This window comes from Hipposideros armiger, unplaced genomic scaffold (assembly GCF_001890085.2).
Source record: "Hipposideros armiger isolate ML-2016 unplaced genomic scaffold, ASM189008v1 scaffold_266, whole genome shotgun sequence".
Lineage (NCBI taxonomy): Eukaryota > Metazoa > Chordata > Mammalia > Chiroptera > Hipposideridae > Hipposideros > Hipposideros armiger.
Genome location: NW_017731616.1, coordinates 84,863 through 101,113, shown reverse-complemented (window position 1 = coordinate 101,113; position 16,251 = coordinate 84,863). Strand labels below are relative to the sequence as shown.

At 39.4% G+C, this 16,251-nt stretch overlaps 1 protein-coding gene across 1 annotated transcript; it reads right to left on the bottom strand.

The window, feature by feature from the left end:
- Positions 1-5,650: 5,650 nt before the first annotated feature.
- PHOSPHO2 (phosphatase, orphan 2) lies at positions 5,651-16,246 on the bottom strand. The gene is made up of 3 exons (XM_019656841.1): positions 16,000-16,246; positions 13,341-13,508; positions 5,651-6,409 (listed from the first exon to the last, which is right to left on the bottom strand). Exon 3 carries the CDS (start codon positions 6,381-6,383, stop codon positions 5,658-5,660), a length of 726 nt encoding a protein of 241 aa, XP_019512386.1. The 5' UTR covers positions 6,384-6,409; positions 13,341-13,508; positions 16,000-16,246; the 3' UTR covers positions 5,651-5,657.
- Between the last annotated feature and the right edge of the window lie 5 nt (positions 16,247-16,251).

Below are 16,251 nucleotides of genomic sequence, written 5' to 3'. Positions count from 1 at the left end.
AGCCTGTGCCGACGCCAGCGACTCACGGCAGCCCAGCTCCAGGTTGAGCTGTTGTTCAGCATCTTAGCTGTAGAGGGCAGTGTCACAGGCCCTCATATGTGGGATCCGAACCGGGGCCCTCTGGCATCCCAAGCGAGTTCTTAACCATCGCGCCACTCGGCCGGCCCTGTACTTAAATTTTAAAAACCTAGTTAGCATGTATCAATATATGTTTCATTAAATCAAATACAATCTAATGAGATAAGCCACATATTCAATTTAGATGTTTACATTTAAAAATGAAGATTAAAACCAGATTATCTAGAAATTAACAAATGTAAAATTTAGAAAAGATTAACACATTACAAACAATATTTTTCAACAATATGGCAATATTAGTATCCTCTATATATGAAGTACTCAGAAAAAATAGATAAGCAGAACACAAGACTCTACAGATAAAAGAGAAAAGGGTATATCCAGACACTTAAAAAAAGAAAATAGAAATGACTTAGTAAAGTTGGACCTTGGTGAACTATTTACTGAATGCATAGTATGTTTGTGAGGTGCTAGCATATATGACAACAGCAAGGGTGATACTGAGCCATGGGCACTGTTACATTCGTGGCCAGTATCCATTCTGTTTGGTAATTGCACTCTGATTGGTTGGAGCCTGTAGTGGTTGCTAAACATATTGAGTATTATAGTAGGCTGAATATTAGCCACCCAAAGATATCAGGTTCTAATACCTGGAGCCTATAAATGTTACCTTATAAGGAAAATGGGTCTTTGCAGCTGTGACTAAGTTAAGGATCTTGAGATGGGGAGACTGTCCTGTATTATCTGAGTGGGCCCTAAATGCAATTACAAGCATCCTTATCAGTATGGGCAGTGGGAGATTTGATATACACAGAAGAGGAGAAAGCAATGTGACCATGAGGCAGAGATTGAAATGATGCAAACACAAGCCAAGGAATGCTGGCAGCCAGCAGAAGCTGGAAGACACAAGGAACAGATTCTCCCCTACGGCCTCCAATGGAGAGAGGCTCTGCTGACACCTTGATTTCAGCCAAGTGAAACTGTTTTGAGCTTTTGGACTTTGGAACTGTGAGACAATAAATATCTATTGTTTTAAGCCATCCAGTTTGTGTTAATTTGTTAGTTGCCACAGTAAACTAATACAATGCTTAATTCAGTAAATCTTCACAACAATCTTAGGAGGTAGGTACTAATATTATCTCCATTTAACAGATAAAGAAGTTGAGGTATGGAGAAACTAGTAATTTATGCAATCCTGGGCTTGAATTCAAATTCAGGTCTTCTAATCTTAGCATGTTTTTTTGTTGTTGTTGTTGCTTGTTTGTTTGTTTACCACCATGTTGCATTAGAAATGAAAAATTAGATACTAAAATTTCTGCTTCTGGAAGAACCAGGACTGGACTAGCCCTCCCACTGTAAACAATAAGGAAACTGGACAAAGCACATGAAATAATAGTTTTCAGGCACTGAATAACAAGCGGTGCAGGACTGTGATCCCTGAGAGAAGGGGAACAAATGAGGCAGCCGTATAATTGCCTGTATTTCTGCCTGGGGACACTTTCCAGCACAAGGTACAGGGAGAGGGAATCCCAAGCAGACTATGGTGGTCTCACTGAGTTGAGGAGATGGAGATAAGTTTGGGGAGGCAGAAGTGGCTGGAATTTGCAGGGCAGAATATGAGACAGGAAGGAACTAAATTAAGAAAGAGTTCTTAATAAACTAAACAATTTCGAGAGTTCACACAGAACTGGAAGACATCTGAATTCCAATCAGATCCTGAGACGCACTAGGTTTGATCTGCTAGGGAACAAAGAAGGGAAGAAGAAAAAATGCTTATGTTAAAAAGGCAAAAGGAAAGAAAAAGAAACATGGATAGAGGGATGGATACGTGATAAAACAAGCAGAGTAAAATGTTAATGGTGAAATCTAGATAGTAGGCATAAATGTGTTCACTGCAAAATTAAAGGGTTAATGAGGGAATATTACAACAAATGTTACACCTATAAACTTCACAACTTACATGAAATAGACAAAGTCCTGAGGAGACACTATGGTGATTTTAAAAGACGTCCACACATTGATTCTTCCTTCAACGGGGAAGTCTAATTCTCCTCCCTTTGTGCATGGGCTTGACCGAGTGTTCTGTTTTAACAACTAGAATATGGCAGAAGTACTAGTATAAAACTCCTGAGGCTAGGTTACAAAAGGCATCATGGTTTCCCCTTTGCCCTCTCTCAGATCACTCACTTGGCAAGAAAGCACGTCTTTAGGACACTTCAACAGCTCCTTGGAGAGGCCCATGTGGTTGGAAATTGAGGCCTCCTGCCAACAACCAACAATAAATTGTGAGTTCCTGAAAACCAGTGAGAAACTGAGGCTGCCGGTCGGAAGCCATGTGAGTGAGTCACCTTGCGTCAGAGCCTCCCGCCCTAGTCAAGCTTTCGTGACTACTGCCTTGTTCATATCTTGAGCCATTTAAGATCCTGAGCCAGAACCCAGCTAAGTGCTCCTGAATTCCTGACCCAGAGACTGTGAGAAAATTAATGCTTAGTTTTAAGCAGTTAAATTTTGAGGTGGTTTATTATGTAGCAATAGATAACAAATACAGTCAACTACCAAAGCTTATGCAAGAAAAACTATACAACCTGAATAGTCCTATATCTATTAAAGAAATTGAATTACTAGTTAAAAACCTTCCAACAAAGAAAACTACAGGCCTAGATGGCTTCACTGTTGGATTCTACCAAACATTTAAGAAAGAATACCAGCTGTTAGTTTGTTGTTCCTTTCAATATCATCTTTAGTTTTTCTTTTCTGGCTGTTTTATGCTTTTTCCATCTTTGCTTATCAGCAGTTTTATAATGATGTGATTTCATGTTGTTTTCTTTTTATCCTGTTTGGGGTTCTTGAATCTGTAGTTTAATGCCTTTTATCAATTTTGTAAAGTTCTGTCATTATCTCTTAAAATATTGCTTATTTTCTTACTCCTTTCCTTCTGGACACTGACTTCCTATGTTAGATGTTACTATATCTTCTATGTATTTTAACTTTTCTGTATTTTCACTATTTGATCTCTTTCTGCATCATTCTGGATATTTTATTCTAACTTGTATTCATTTGCTAATTCTCTCTTCAGCTATGCCTGTTCTATTGTGAAATTCATCCATCAAGATTCTAATTTCAGTCATGGTAACTTTCAGCTCTAGTATTTCCATATTGTTTTTTCTTAATAATTTCCAATTCTTTGCCAAAACTCTCCTAACTTTAGTTTGTGTCTGAAAACTCCCAATATCTGGATGTCCTTCAGATCTGTTTAAATGGAAGTTTCTGCTGGTGTTCAATTACATCTCTTGGTGTGGCTACTTTTTTATTGTGTGACCTACAGTGTACTTGCAAAACCGTTTATAATTTTGAGACCTATTGCATTAATTTTCTATTGCTGCATAACACTATTACAACAAACTTATTGTCTTAAAATAAAACACATTTATTATCTCATAGGTCCTGTGGGTCAGAAGTCTCAGCGCAGCTCAGCTGGGGATTGTTTCAGGGTCTCACAGGCTGCAATCAAGGTGTCAGTCTGAGCTGTGTATCAGCTGAGGCTCCACTGGGGAAGGATTCACTTTCAGGCTCACATGGTTGCAGCATTCAGTTCCTTACAGGCTGCTGGACCAAGTGCCTACTTCTTGTTGTTGGCTAGAGGCCATCCTCAGTTGCTTGCCATGTGGCCCTCTTTAAAGGTCAGTACACAACATAGCAGCTTGCTTCAAAATCAACAAAAGAGTTCCTTAAAAAGATGGGCATTAGAACATTATATAATGTAATCACATATACATAATTATATACATCCCGTCATCTTTGTGGTATCCTATGTTCCCTCCTTCACACACGAACAAAGAATACCAGGATACAGGGATAATGGGGGGCCATCTTAGAGTCTGTCCACCATTCCTAGGATATTAACATTCTCTTGAGATAATTTAGATTTGCTTCTGCCAAGCACCTAGGATCTCTAAAAATCTTAACCTCAATCCAATTTCAGGAAGAGAGTATTCAAAACTGAGCTGCCATCCCTTTGCAGGTATGGATACTTCTGAATCATTCTTACCCCTAACGGGCAAGTCTAATTCCTTTTGGGATTCTGATTCAAAGTAAGGGGAAAAATTTCATCACTGCAGGCCACATACTCCAATGCCTCTTCCCCCATAAATTTGTGATTGTCAAGATAGCCACTCAGCATCTCAAACATCACTTACAGAATTAGCCAACACTTCTAAGGAAAAGCAGCCCACCTACCTAGGTTTCTGTGCTTCCATAGCAATTGTTCATTGTTGTCTGCTCTCTCATGTCTTTAAGCAGATGTTTTAAAATTTTTTCAAGCTATCAGCTTTTTTAGATGTGCTCATTAGAAGATCTGTTGCAAATTACTTGGTCTACCATTATTATAAAAAAAGTCTATGTATTTTTATTTCCATAATTTGTAATGTGTTACTGGCCTCTACATGTTAAGATGATAATCTATAATGATAATAAGAGTAAATGTGTTTAAACATAATCGAACCTAAAAATGTAAAGCAAAACAAAGATTTACTCTTCCAACCTGAAAAAATTAGGAAGTATCACTTTTTTTCCCATTAAATTATATTGAACATTTCTATTTCCAGAGCTTTCCATAATAGGAAAGAAAATCCTAATATTACTACGTAATGGATATATATGCCTAAAACTAGGGAGCCTAGAAATTAGCATAGAATTATAAAACTTTTTAGATCACTTGGTATTTTGCTAATATCCCTATATAAAACAGTCTCTTAAATGTTGAGTATTCCCACAAATTACATATTATATCATTCAATACTGCATTGCCAAGTAGAAATAACACACTGATTAAACCAGCATACTGGAGTTATAATTGTGATGCTGATATAAATTTAAAATATTTCAAGAACATTAATTTGCATTTAATCTCAAAAGGAAAGTCTGAAATTGATGAAAACTTGGGCAATAGATACTGCATCCTTACCTCTAAAATATACTGATTTGGGAGAACATTATATATATTTGGGAGTCTTTTATTCTTATGTGAATAAAGCATCGGGCTTATTTTTAAGATACATAACTATTAGACACGCTTTTGAAATAAATATCTAAGAAAGTAAAATTATGACTACTCTCTCTGAGAATAAATTAAAAAAACATATCATCTATCTATCATGCACCTTTGGTAGAGACCACTAGTTGCACTTACCTCAATTCTGTACTCCTTTTTTCCAATTTTTCCCAGGCATATAACCATCTGGAATAAAAGCTATATTTTTCATCCTTTCTTATAGTTAGGCGGGGGCATTGTGATGACATTGTAACCAATGCAATTTAAATGAGTGTGCAACTCACTGCCTTCCTTCTTGTTGGCCAGAATGTTGATGTGAGGGCTAGAGCTTGAACAACCATCTTGGATCATGAGTTGGAAGCCAAATGCTGGAAGTTGGTAGAGCAACACAGCAGCCTTGAGATACTTACCTCTGGAATTATTAAGTGAGAGGAAAAAAATCTTTATTTTTTATAAGCTACTGGCATTTGGGGTTTTAGTTTTATGCTGCTGCACCTAACTTAACTGATACATTTTAATTGTTGGCATATTACTTGTTTATTAGAAATTGTAAATGAGAAATTACTTCAACACCTGAAGACCAAGCTACAACACAATATTCCATAGGCTCAAGATTTTGAGACATTCTTGAAAGAGTTTTCTGTAAAGTATATCCTCTCCGTGGCATGGCAACATCATTCTTCTTTAAAAAGGTTACTGGACAAAGATCATTTCCACCATCACCTATATAAACAATTTGCGTATAATTCACTCCCTGTTGTAATTGTTTATCTATAAATTCTACCAAAACTACATTTTTGCAAAGATTTTTGGGACACCTATTGCAAGAATGAGCATGGTAATTTTCCACAGTGAGATGACCACTACCATCAAAAGCTGCTGGATTTGTAAACACTTTATCAAACACATCATGAAAATTAGTAGCTTCTAAAACCCAATCTATGAAGACTGAATTTGAATCTGAAATAATGATGCAATCAAATTTATCCTTGTTCTTTCTTATAAAATTTAAAAGCTCCACCATCCCTGCAGTGAAAGGCATTGATGTTACTGTTCTTTTCATTTCATCTTCTCTTACACCTTCATCTCCCAAATACTTGAAGACTCTGCCCATAAATTCTGTCCAAAATCCTTTTTTATAAGAATCTTTTAGTTCAACAGGAAGCTTTTTCTCTGGAGCACATCGTACAATCCAGGTGTCACTGTTGTCATCTATGATTGTATTGTCAAAGTCAAAAACCAGCAAAATTTTCATGGTTCCAGAGACAGATTTGGGTTACCCTGAAATAGAAGAAATATTATTCCCTAAACACTCTGTTTTACATATTTAGCTATTATACTTATTTAGCAAACATTATTGAGTGTTAATCTGCTAAAACATATAAACAAGTTAAAATGATTAAGCATTTTAACACACCATTTAAGCACTTTTTTCTAAGAAGCAAAGTTCATATTTGAATATTTTAAGTGAAGGGAAAACAGAATATCTAGAAAGCATACTCACAGTATTATTGTATTCCTGTGGGAATTGTTCCTTGACCATTCAGAATTAAACTACAGAGCTATCCACTGAGAGAAGTAATGAAACAATCATTCTCTTACAGTCTAATTTAGAAAAGTCTTAAAAGAGTACAGAAAAAAATGTAGGCCAATCATTCTTATTGCTTTTATCAAGCATAGCCAAACCGATTAACTTAAAATATTTACAATAATCTTAATGTTAAATAACAGGTCATGTATAATATTCTCTGTGTACCAAAATTCAGACCAAATTTAACATAAAATGAAATCTTGAAAATTTATATATAATTTTTTAAAAGGTGTTTAGCTTGAAATTAATTTCTAGTGTCAATGCCAATGTTATAACTACATGATTGCTTGATGCGGTACTTGAAATTCTAAACAAATTACTTGAAGTAGAGGTCAATTCAGTTCTTCTAGACTAGTAGTAATTTTTATTAACAATTTTCACACTTACTTATATTTTCTCTAGTTAACTTAGCTCTGGAATGCCATATAATCTGAATATATCTGAGTAATCACATTGCTTATGATGTGACAATTACTTAAATCTCTGTTTACATTAAAAGACAATGAAGCTTATTAAATATAAATTTCATGGACCGGCCGAGTGGCACGTTGGTTAGCGGTTGGCTTGGGACACCAGCTCTGAGCAGCAGGGCCCCGGTTTGGATCCCACATGAGGGCCAGTGACGCTGCGCCTTCTACAGCTAGGATGGTGAACAACAGCTAGACCTGGAGCTGGGCTGCTGTGAGTCACCCACCGGCCATGGCGTAGGCTGCAGTGGGGCTGGCCGGCAATGGGCGTGAGCTTTCGGGAGCTGCCCTGAGCCGCCGTGAGTGGCTGTCCAATGGCCAGCGAGCGACTGCCTCATCAGGGAAGAGTGCAATTATAATACCAACATGGGCCAGTGAAGCGACGTCCTCCACAACTAGACTGAAGAACAAAACAACCATTTGTCTACCTGTCTGTTCCCCTTCCCTGATTCTTCAATGCTGTTCCCCTCCCCCAATTCCCCAATAAAATCTTTAAAAAAAAAAAAGGAAAACATGGCATTTAACCACATATATTCTCTGATTTATAACAATAGACATCCTGTAGGTAAAACTGAAAACAGAGCTCATGACTCATATAAGAGTAAGTATTCGGTATTTATCAGTTTAGAATATCTGAACTTCTGGTCAAGATGACAGAGAAGGTAAACTGTGCTCACCTCCACCTATGATCACATCACAATTAAAACTAAACTATACTGCCGTGAGCAGTGGCCAGCTGACGGCCGGCGACCAACCGCCTCAGCAGGGTACAGCGCAATGCTCATAATACCAGCATGGGCCAGTGAGCTGCGTCCTCCACAACTATTTAGACTGAGAACAACGTCCTGACTTGGAGGTGGCAGGGGAGCAGAGGGAAGGAGGGGAAAAAAACCAAAAAAAGACTAAATTATAGAACAACCATCACTGAGAAACACCTGAAGACTAGCTGAACTAGGCCAGCCGAGAGGCTCAGTTGGTTAAGAGTTAGCTTAAAAGTGCGAGCTCTGAGCAACAGGGCCGCCGGCTGGATTCCCACATGAGCCAGTGATGCTGCACCCCTAGCTGAGCTGCCGTTGAGCTGCCAACAGGTGGCAGGAGGGCTCAACTGGTGAGAGCACTTGCTCCTAACAACAAGGCTGCTGGTTTGAATGCTGGGCTACGCCCACCCGCAACTCAAGACTGAACTTGGCACCTTGAGCTGAGCTGCCGCCTGGGTGGCTCAGGGGATAGAGCACAAACTCTTAACAACAAGGTTGCCAGCTCGACTCCCGCATGGGATGGTGGCTATGCCCACCTGCAACTAATTGAACACAGCACCTTGAGTTGAGTGGTGTGACTGGACTTAGAGCTGAGCTTGCTGCGTCCTCCACAACTAAGATTGAAGGACAACAACTTGGCTGTTCCCCTTCCCCAATTCCCCAATTTGAAAAAAAAAAAAAAAAGACTAGCTGAACAGTTAGATTCCTATAACTAAGGATATAAAGAAGAAACTACACTGAGATGGGTAGGAAGGGTGGAGACACAAAACAGGCAGGTCTCATACCCATAGTATGGAGATTAAGAAACAGGAATATCTGAACTGTGGAGGTCCCCCCTGAGGAAAGAGGGGTCCCAGCCCCACAGCAGGCTCCTCAGCCCAGGGCAAACTGTGAAAACCAGCAAAGCTGGCATCTGAGAAAAACAAAGGGCTACTAGACACCAAGGTGCTGTTCTTAAAGGGCCCACACACAGACTCACTCACCTACAAACTCACTTTCTCTAAGCTCCAGCACAAGCTCAACAGCTTGAAAAGTGCCAGGGACATAGAAGGAGCAACTAAATTGACTAACTGCAGGGTGAGGGCTGAAGGGGCAGGGGTCAGGGCAACTCTGACAGAACTGCTGGTAGACACCCTTTTCCTTATTGAGCTCTTCTTTCACCAATTGGCCTGGCACTGGCAGGTGTCAAATCTGTGCTCTCCATTAACCTGGCTAACACTGTTTGCCCCACTCTGATGATTCCTTGAGAACCAGCCAGCCCCACTCAACTCAGTCACCCAGCCTGAGCCTCTTCCAGCCGCAACTCCACAGGAGTGTCTTGCCTTGGCTCATACTACAGACTCACTCAAAGGACTGCAAACCCCCAAAGAGTGGTGGCTGTCCTAGACTTTGCTGCTGATATTCTCAAAGGTCCGCAAATCCCACACAAGAAGCAGCCGGCCTTGGCATGCATTGTAACTCCTACCTAGGATCCCCAAGCCCAGCACAAGTGGTGACTGGTCTCAATTTGCACTGTAACTCCAATCAGGTGGTCCCAAAACTTGCATAAGCAGCAGCCAGTCTTAGTTTGTAATGTAGCTCCAACTAAATAGCCTCAAGCCTGGCACAAGTGGTAGGTGGCCTTAGCTCACATTGTAGTGCCCACCAAAGGGTCCCACGCCCAGCACAAGTGGCAGCCAGCCTTGGTTCACAGTGTAGCCTCTCCCAAGCACCTCCAAGCCTGGCACAAGTGACAACCAACCACAGATAACTTTGTAGTTCCTACTAAGTGGCCCCAAGCCTGGCATATGCGGCAGCTGACAGTGACTCAACACATCGGGTGGTCAGATTCAGACTGCACCAGTGCCCCACCCAACTAGCTCCACAGATGACACACCCAAAGGGAAGGGTGGATTCAGCTGGTACCAGAGCCCTGCTAAAGTGGCTCCTGCTCTGTGGGGTCAGCCCCCTCACAATAGCTCATCCACTGTAGTCACAGCCAGCCCTCACAGCCAGTCAGCCTGAGGGTCAACCCCACCCACTAACATGCCAGCAGCAATTAAGACACAAATACAACAGGAGAGTACACAACCTATACAGGGGACACTCCTGGAGCACCTGGCTCAAATAACCAGGGAAACTGCATCACTGGGCCCCACAGGACACCATAAGGCCTGTCTGAAAGTTTTCCCTCTAAGATCAGGAACAAGACAAGGATGTCCACTCTCACCACTTTTATTCAACATAGTATTAAAAGTCCTAGCCATAGACAAGAAAAAGAAATAAAAGGTATCCGAACTGGACAGGAAGAAGTAAAACTGTCATTATTTGCAGATGACATGACACTATATAGAAAGAACTCTAAATATCCTACCAAAAAACTATTAGAATAAATGAATTCAGTAAAGTAACAGGATACAAAATTAATATTCAGAAATCAGTTGCATTTTAATACACCATTAATGAAGTATCAGAAGGAGAAATTAGGAAAACAATCTCATTTACAGTTGTATCAAAAAGAATAAAATACCTAGGAATAAATTTAATCAAGGAGGTGAAAAACCTGTACTTGAAAAACTGTAAAACACTGAAGAAAGAAATTGAAGAGGATACAAATGAAAGGATATACCATGCTCATGGATAGGAAGAATTAACATTGTAAAAATGTCCATACTACGCAAAGCAATCTACAGATTCAATGCAATCCTAATGAAAATAACATGGCATTTTTCAAAGAACTAGAATAAATAACCCTAAAATTTACACAGAACCACAAAAGATCCTGAACAGCCAAAACAATGCTGAGAAAGAAGAACAAAGTTGGAGGTACCATGCTACCTGATATCAAACTATACTACAAGGTTATAGTAATCAGAACAGCATGATAATGGCATTGAAACAGACACATAGGTCAATCAAACAGAACAGAGAGCCCAGAAATAAATCCATGCCTATATGGTCAATTAATCCATGACAAAGGAGACAAGAATATACAATGGAGTAACAACAGTCTCTTCAATAACAGGTGTCAGGAAAACTGGGTAGATACATATAAAAAAAGAAAATACCACTTTCTTACACCATATACAAAAATAAACACAAAATGTATTAAAGACTTAAATGTAAGACCTGAAACCATAAAAGTCCTAGAAGAAAAGATAGGCAATAAACTCTTTGATATGAGTTTTGGATATGTATCCTCAAGCAAGGGAAACAAAAGAAAAAATAAACAAATGGGACTACATCAAATTAAAAAGTTTTTGCACAGCTAAAGAAACCATCAACAAAACAAAAAGACAAACTACTGAAACTGAATGGGAAAAGATATTTGCCAATGACACATCCAATACGGGATTAATATCCAAAATATATAAGGAACTCATACAACTATAACATAACACCAAAACAACAACAATAACAAACAATCCGATTAAAAAATGGGCAGAGGACCCGAAGAGAGATATCTCCAAAGAGGATATACGGATGGCCAATAGACATATGAAAAGATGCTCAACATAACTAATCATCAGGAAAGTGCAAATTAAAAGCACAATGATATATCATCTCATGCCTGTCAGAATGGCTACCATCAATAAATTAATAAACAAATGTTGGTGAGGATGTGTAGAAAAGAGAACCCTCGCACACTGTTGGTGGGATTTTAAATTGGTACAGCCACTATGGAAAACAGTATGGAGGTTTCTCAATTAAAAATGACCCAGCAATTCCACTTCTGGGTAGAATTTATTTTCTGTTTTAGAAGTCTAACACTAATTCAAAAAGAAGTATGCACCCTTATGTTCATTACAGCATTATTAACAATAGCCAAGATATGTAGGCAATCTAGTGTTCATTGACAAATGAATGGATAACAAAGAAGTGGTACATATATACAATGGAATATTACTCAGCCATAAAAAAGAATGAAATCTTACCATTTGGAACAACATGGCTAGATCTAAAGGGTATTATGCTAAGTGAAATAAATCAGACAAAGACAAATACCATATAATTTCACTGATACATGTAATCTAAAAACCAAAAACAAATGAACAAAATAGAAACAAACTCATAGATACAGAGAATGAACTGATGGTTGCCAGATGAAAGGGAGGTTGGAGAGGCTGGGTGAGAAAGGTGAAAGGGATTAAAAACTACAAATTACCAGTTATAAAAATAGTCAGAGGGATGTAAAGGACAGCATAGGGAATATAGTCAGTAATACAGTAATAACTATGTAAGGTATCAAAGGGGTTGTAGACTTATCAGGGTGATTACTTCATAAGTTGTCTAAATGTCTAACACTGTGGTACACCTGAAATTAATATAATATTGCATATTAACTGTAATTTAAAAATCAAATAAAAAAAGAAGACTATCTGGAGAATAACTAACCTAGAGGGGTATCTCCTGTGGTATGAATTTAGACGGTATATAATATTCTGATACTGTGGATCCTTGTATCTCTAAATGCCTAATCTAGGTGTCTGACTAGCTCCCATAGATTGAAATGTAGAATTCACGTTCCTACAGAAACAATTAATAAGTAGCAATAAGCCATAGTTGAAAATCACATTAGTACTGTACCTAGGTATATTTCAAGTTAAACATGATCTTTAAGCATTCTGAATTTATACATAATTAAAAATTTTTTTCAAATGGAATTCATTGTTGGTTAAAAACTATCTCAGGCCGGCTGAGTGGCTCAGTTGGTTAAGAGTTACCTTAAGAGCACGAGCTCTGAGCAACAGGGCCGCTGGTTTGATTCCCACAAGGGCCAGTGATGCTGTGCCCAAGCTGAGCTGCCACTGAGCTGCCTTTTGGCAGGATGGCTCAGCTGGTGAGAGCACCAGCTCCTAACAACAAGACTGCCTGTTTGATGGTGGGCTATGCCTGCCCACAACTAAGGCTGAACTTGGCACCTTGAGCTGAGCTGCCACCCGGATGGCTCAGTGGATAGAATGTGTGCTCTTAAGAACAAGGCTGCTGGTTCGACTCCGCATGGGATAGTGGCTACTTCCACCTGCACCTAAGATTGTAACACAGCACCTTGAGTTTTGAGGCCACGAGCTACTGACGGGCAGCCAGATGGCGACTGGTGCCCTCTACAACTAAGATTGAAGAACAACAACTTGGCTGGTCCCCCTCCCCAATTCCTCAACACTGTTCCCCTCCCCCAATTCCCCTAATTAAAAACAAACAAACAAAAAAACTATCTCAAGCTTATATTTAATTAGCCACAAATTACTGAAATTCTTGATTAACCTAAAACTGAGATGTATCATAAGTCTGAAGTTAACATAGTTCCACTGCTGACTATTAATTTCTATTTAAAAGTGAAACTTTCTGAATTTCAGATCTTTTTATATTTGCTTTTTTCTCAGCATTCAACATCAAACTTTATTAAATATACTTACCCAATTTAGTATTTCCAACACAATTAATCTTACTTCATGGTAAAGCTTTAACAGTCAGCACAATCTTCAGCTTTAAACGCCACTCAGTTTCTAACCAACATTACTCCTACTCCATATGCAGGAAACAAAGTCTTCTGGTTTGGAGCAAAGGAATGGAGATCTCAACTCCTAAAATTAATAAAAGTATTTAAGATATTTTTAAATTTATATTTTCTAATGATGCTATTTCTCTTACATCAATCAGAAAAGCACCTATTTGGCAATGGAAGAAACAAAATTTTGAGTAAACAGAAACTTTATATACAAAAAAGGGTATGTTATGTAAATATGTTGTTATCCAGTGGATAAAATCACAAATGTTAGTCTGATTATGTTGAGATTTCCAAATTCTATTTTTTTCTTTTTACTTGTTAAATTATAGACAAATATGACATTCTGTTGTCAATAAACATTAAAAGACTTAGTGCTGTACTTGAATAAAAAGTCCCCCAAAATTAAGATGTACACAAAAATTTAGTGTTAAGAATATAAATCCTGGGCTGGCCGAGTGGCGCGTCGGTTAGGAGCCGGCTTGGGACGCCAGCTCTGAGCAGCAAGGCCCCAGTTTGGATCCCACATGAGGGCCAATGACACTGCGCCCTCTACAGCTAAGATGGTGAACGGAGGCTCGACCTGGAGCTGGGCTGCCGTGGGTCACCGGCGACGGCGTGGCCTGCAGCGCCCGCTGCAGTGGGCAGCAATAAGCTACTGTGAGCGGCTGGCAGCCAGTGTGAACTGCCAAGAGCCACCAGGAGCGGCCGTACAATGGCCGGCAGCCGATCTGCCTTGCCCAGGAGGAGCGCAATGATGATGCCAACATGGGCTGGTGAAGCGACGTCCTCAACGGCTGAACTGAAGAACAAAAGGACAGCAACTTGTCTGTTCCCTTTCCCCTGATTCCCCAGGGCTGTTCCCCTGCCCCAATTCCCCAATAAAATCTTTTTAAAAAAGAATATAAATCTATTTTGAAACCAATTTGTTAAAATTCCCAAAATAGTTATTAACTATTCTCTCCAAAAGCATTAGCAGTGTATATTTGTTATACCTGCAATGTTTCCATAATAATAGTCTAATAATAACCTATGTACTTCTAACAATAATGAAAACTAGAAACTAATTAGACATCAAACTGGTATAAGATATGCATGTTAAATAGGTTTGTGATAGCTATATAATAAAATATTTAGCCAATAAAAGCAAAGATGTTCAGTTTAAATTAAGTAAATCACAAAATGGCACAGTATAATGCCATTTAAAAAAATAATAAATGTCTATGTGTACAGTGGTAGGACCATGGGTGGTTCAATTGTAGTGCAATCTTATTTTACATTGATTCTTTTCCTCCAAAATAATTTAGTCTGTTTTAAAGTGTATGCTAATATGCTATCTTCTTAATTTCTCAACGAAGAAAAAACAAAAGGAATGGATGTATTAGAGAGACAAATAACTAACTCTAGATTGACTTGGCTCTAAAAGATCCAGGGGTTAGAGCTAGAACCAGGTGCTGGAAGTCAAATGGTATCAGACAACTATGTCAAATTGGCAAATTCCTGACATCAAATCACATATGATTCAATAGTTTTTGTAACCAATTTAGTCAAAATTCCATAGACTTTTTATTGGAAGGTAATTCTCCATGGGTCTCTAGTGGCTCTGCCTGTCTTACAAGCAAAGCAATCATTGCTCTTTGCTCTGGACTATTGTCTCAAAAATGTATGTATAGAAAATAGCCTTGAAAGGCATGCTCATTGTTCATTATAATAAAGGGCTTCTTAACTTAACCCCATGTGCCGGTGACTTCTGGCCCTCTTTGCATCATCCTGTGGGAACTGGGGCAAAACTGCTGATATTCTGGCTACTGCTGTTAAGTAATTCACCTCTGACCTAGAGGTCTGCATCTTCTACAAAACTGTGGCAAGCTACCTCAAGTTGTTAGCATGCAAGTAGGATAAAATCTCTGACCTTTCCCAGTACTTGACATTTTGAAAACTATGCTTCCAAAAAACCCCACCAATATTGTATGTGCAAAAACTAATTCTTGTCAAATATTTTATCAATATTTTCATACCTACTAGCATTACGGTGGAACCTCTGATAGAACACTTGAAGAAAAACAGAACTATGTGTTAGAAGTTTAGCGATTAAAATTTTTGCTTCCTTTCATTTTGAGCGATTCCAATCGGGTGCCTTATGTGTACATGCTGTAGCTAACTAGCTTGTAATGAAATCATTTGTACTTGGATGTGTTAGAAAAGGATCTTTTGAAACCAAGCCCACATCCACTCTTAACAAATTTTTGTGTCCTTAGAGGTCCCCCACATACATTCAATTTACTATACTGTATTTCCCAAGCAATTTAAAATATCCTAAAGGTCCTAACAGGAATGTTCTAGGACAACATTCAAGTTTTAACATTCCTATGTTTAAAAAAGCTAAGCCCCATCTAGCCCGGATCATGCCTTAGAAACCAAAGTAACCAAAGTATTTAAAAGTAGATTTTCAGTCCGTTAATCCCTGGGTTTCTTAGCTAAGGGAGGGCTTTGCCCTTCACCTTTACCCCCGCGAGGAGGTCTGAGGGCCGCACACACACACCAAGCCTAGGTCCCGCTCTCCCACACACCTGTCAGACTCGCCCCGAAGGTAAGCGCATGGAACTAACTGGGGGGTCATCCCCCGCGAGGCATGCGATGACTAAGAACGAGAACACCAAGCCGGGCTGGATCCCTCGGTCTCTTCACTGGCCCAGGCCGGATGTCCGCAGGCGCCTCAGCCTCCACCCCGCTCCCGCGGCGTCTCCCCGCGCATGTCGGCGGGAGAGTCCCACTCGCACGCCCGGCCTCTGCGTCCCGCGCAGGCGCAGCCTACGTTCTCC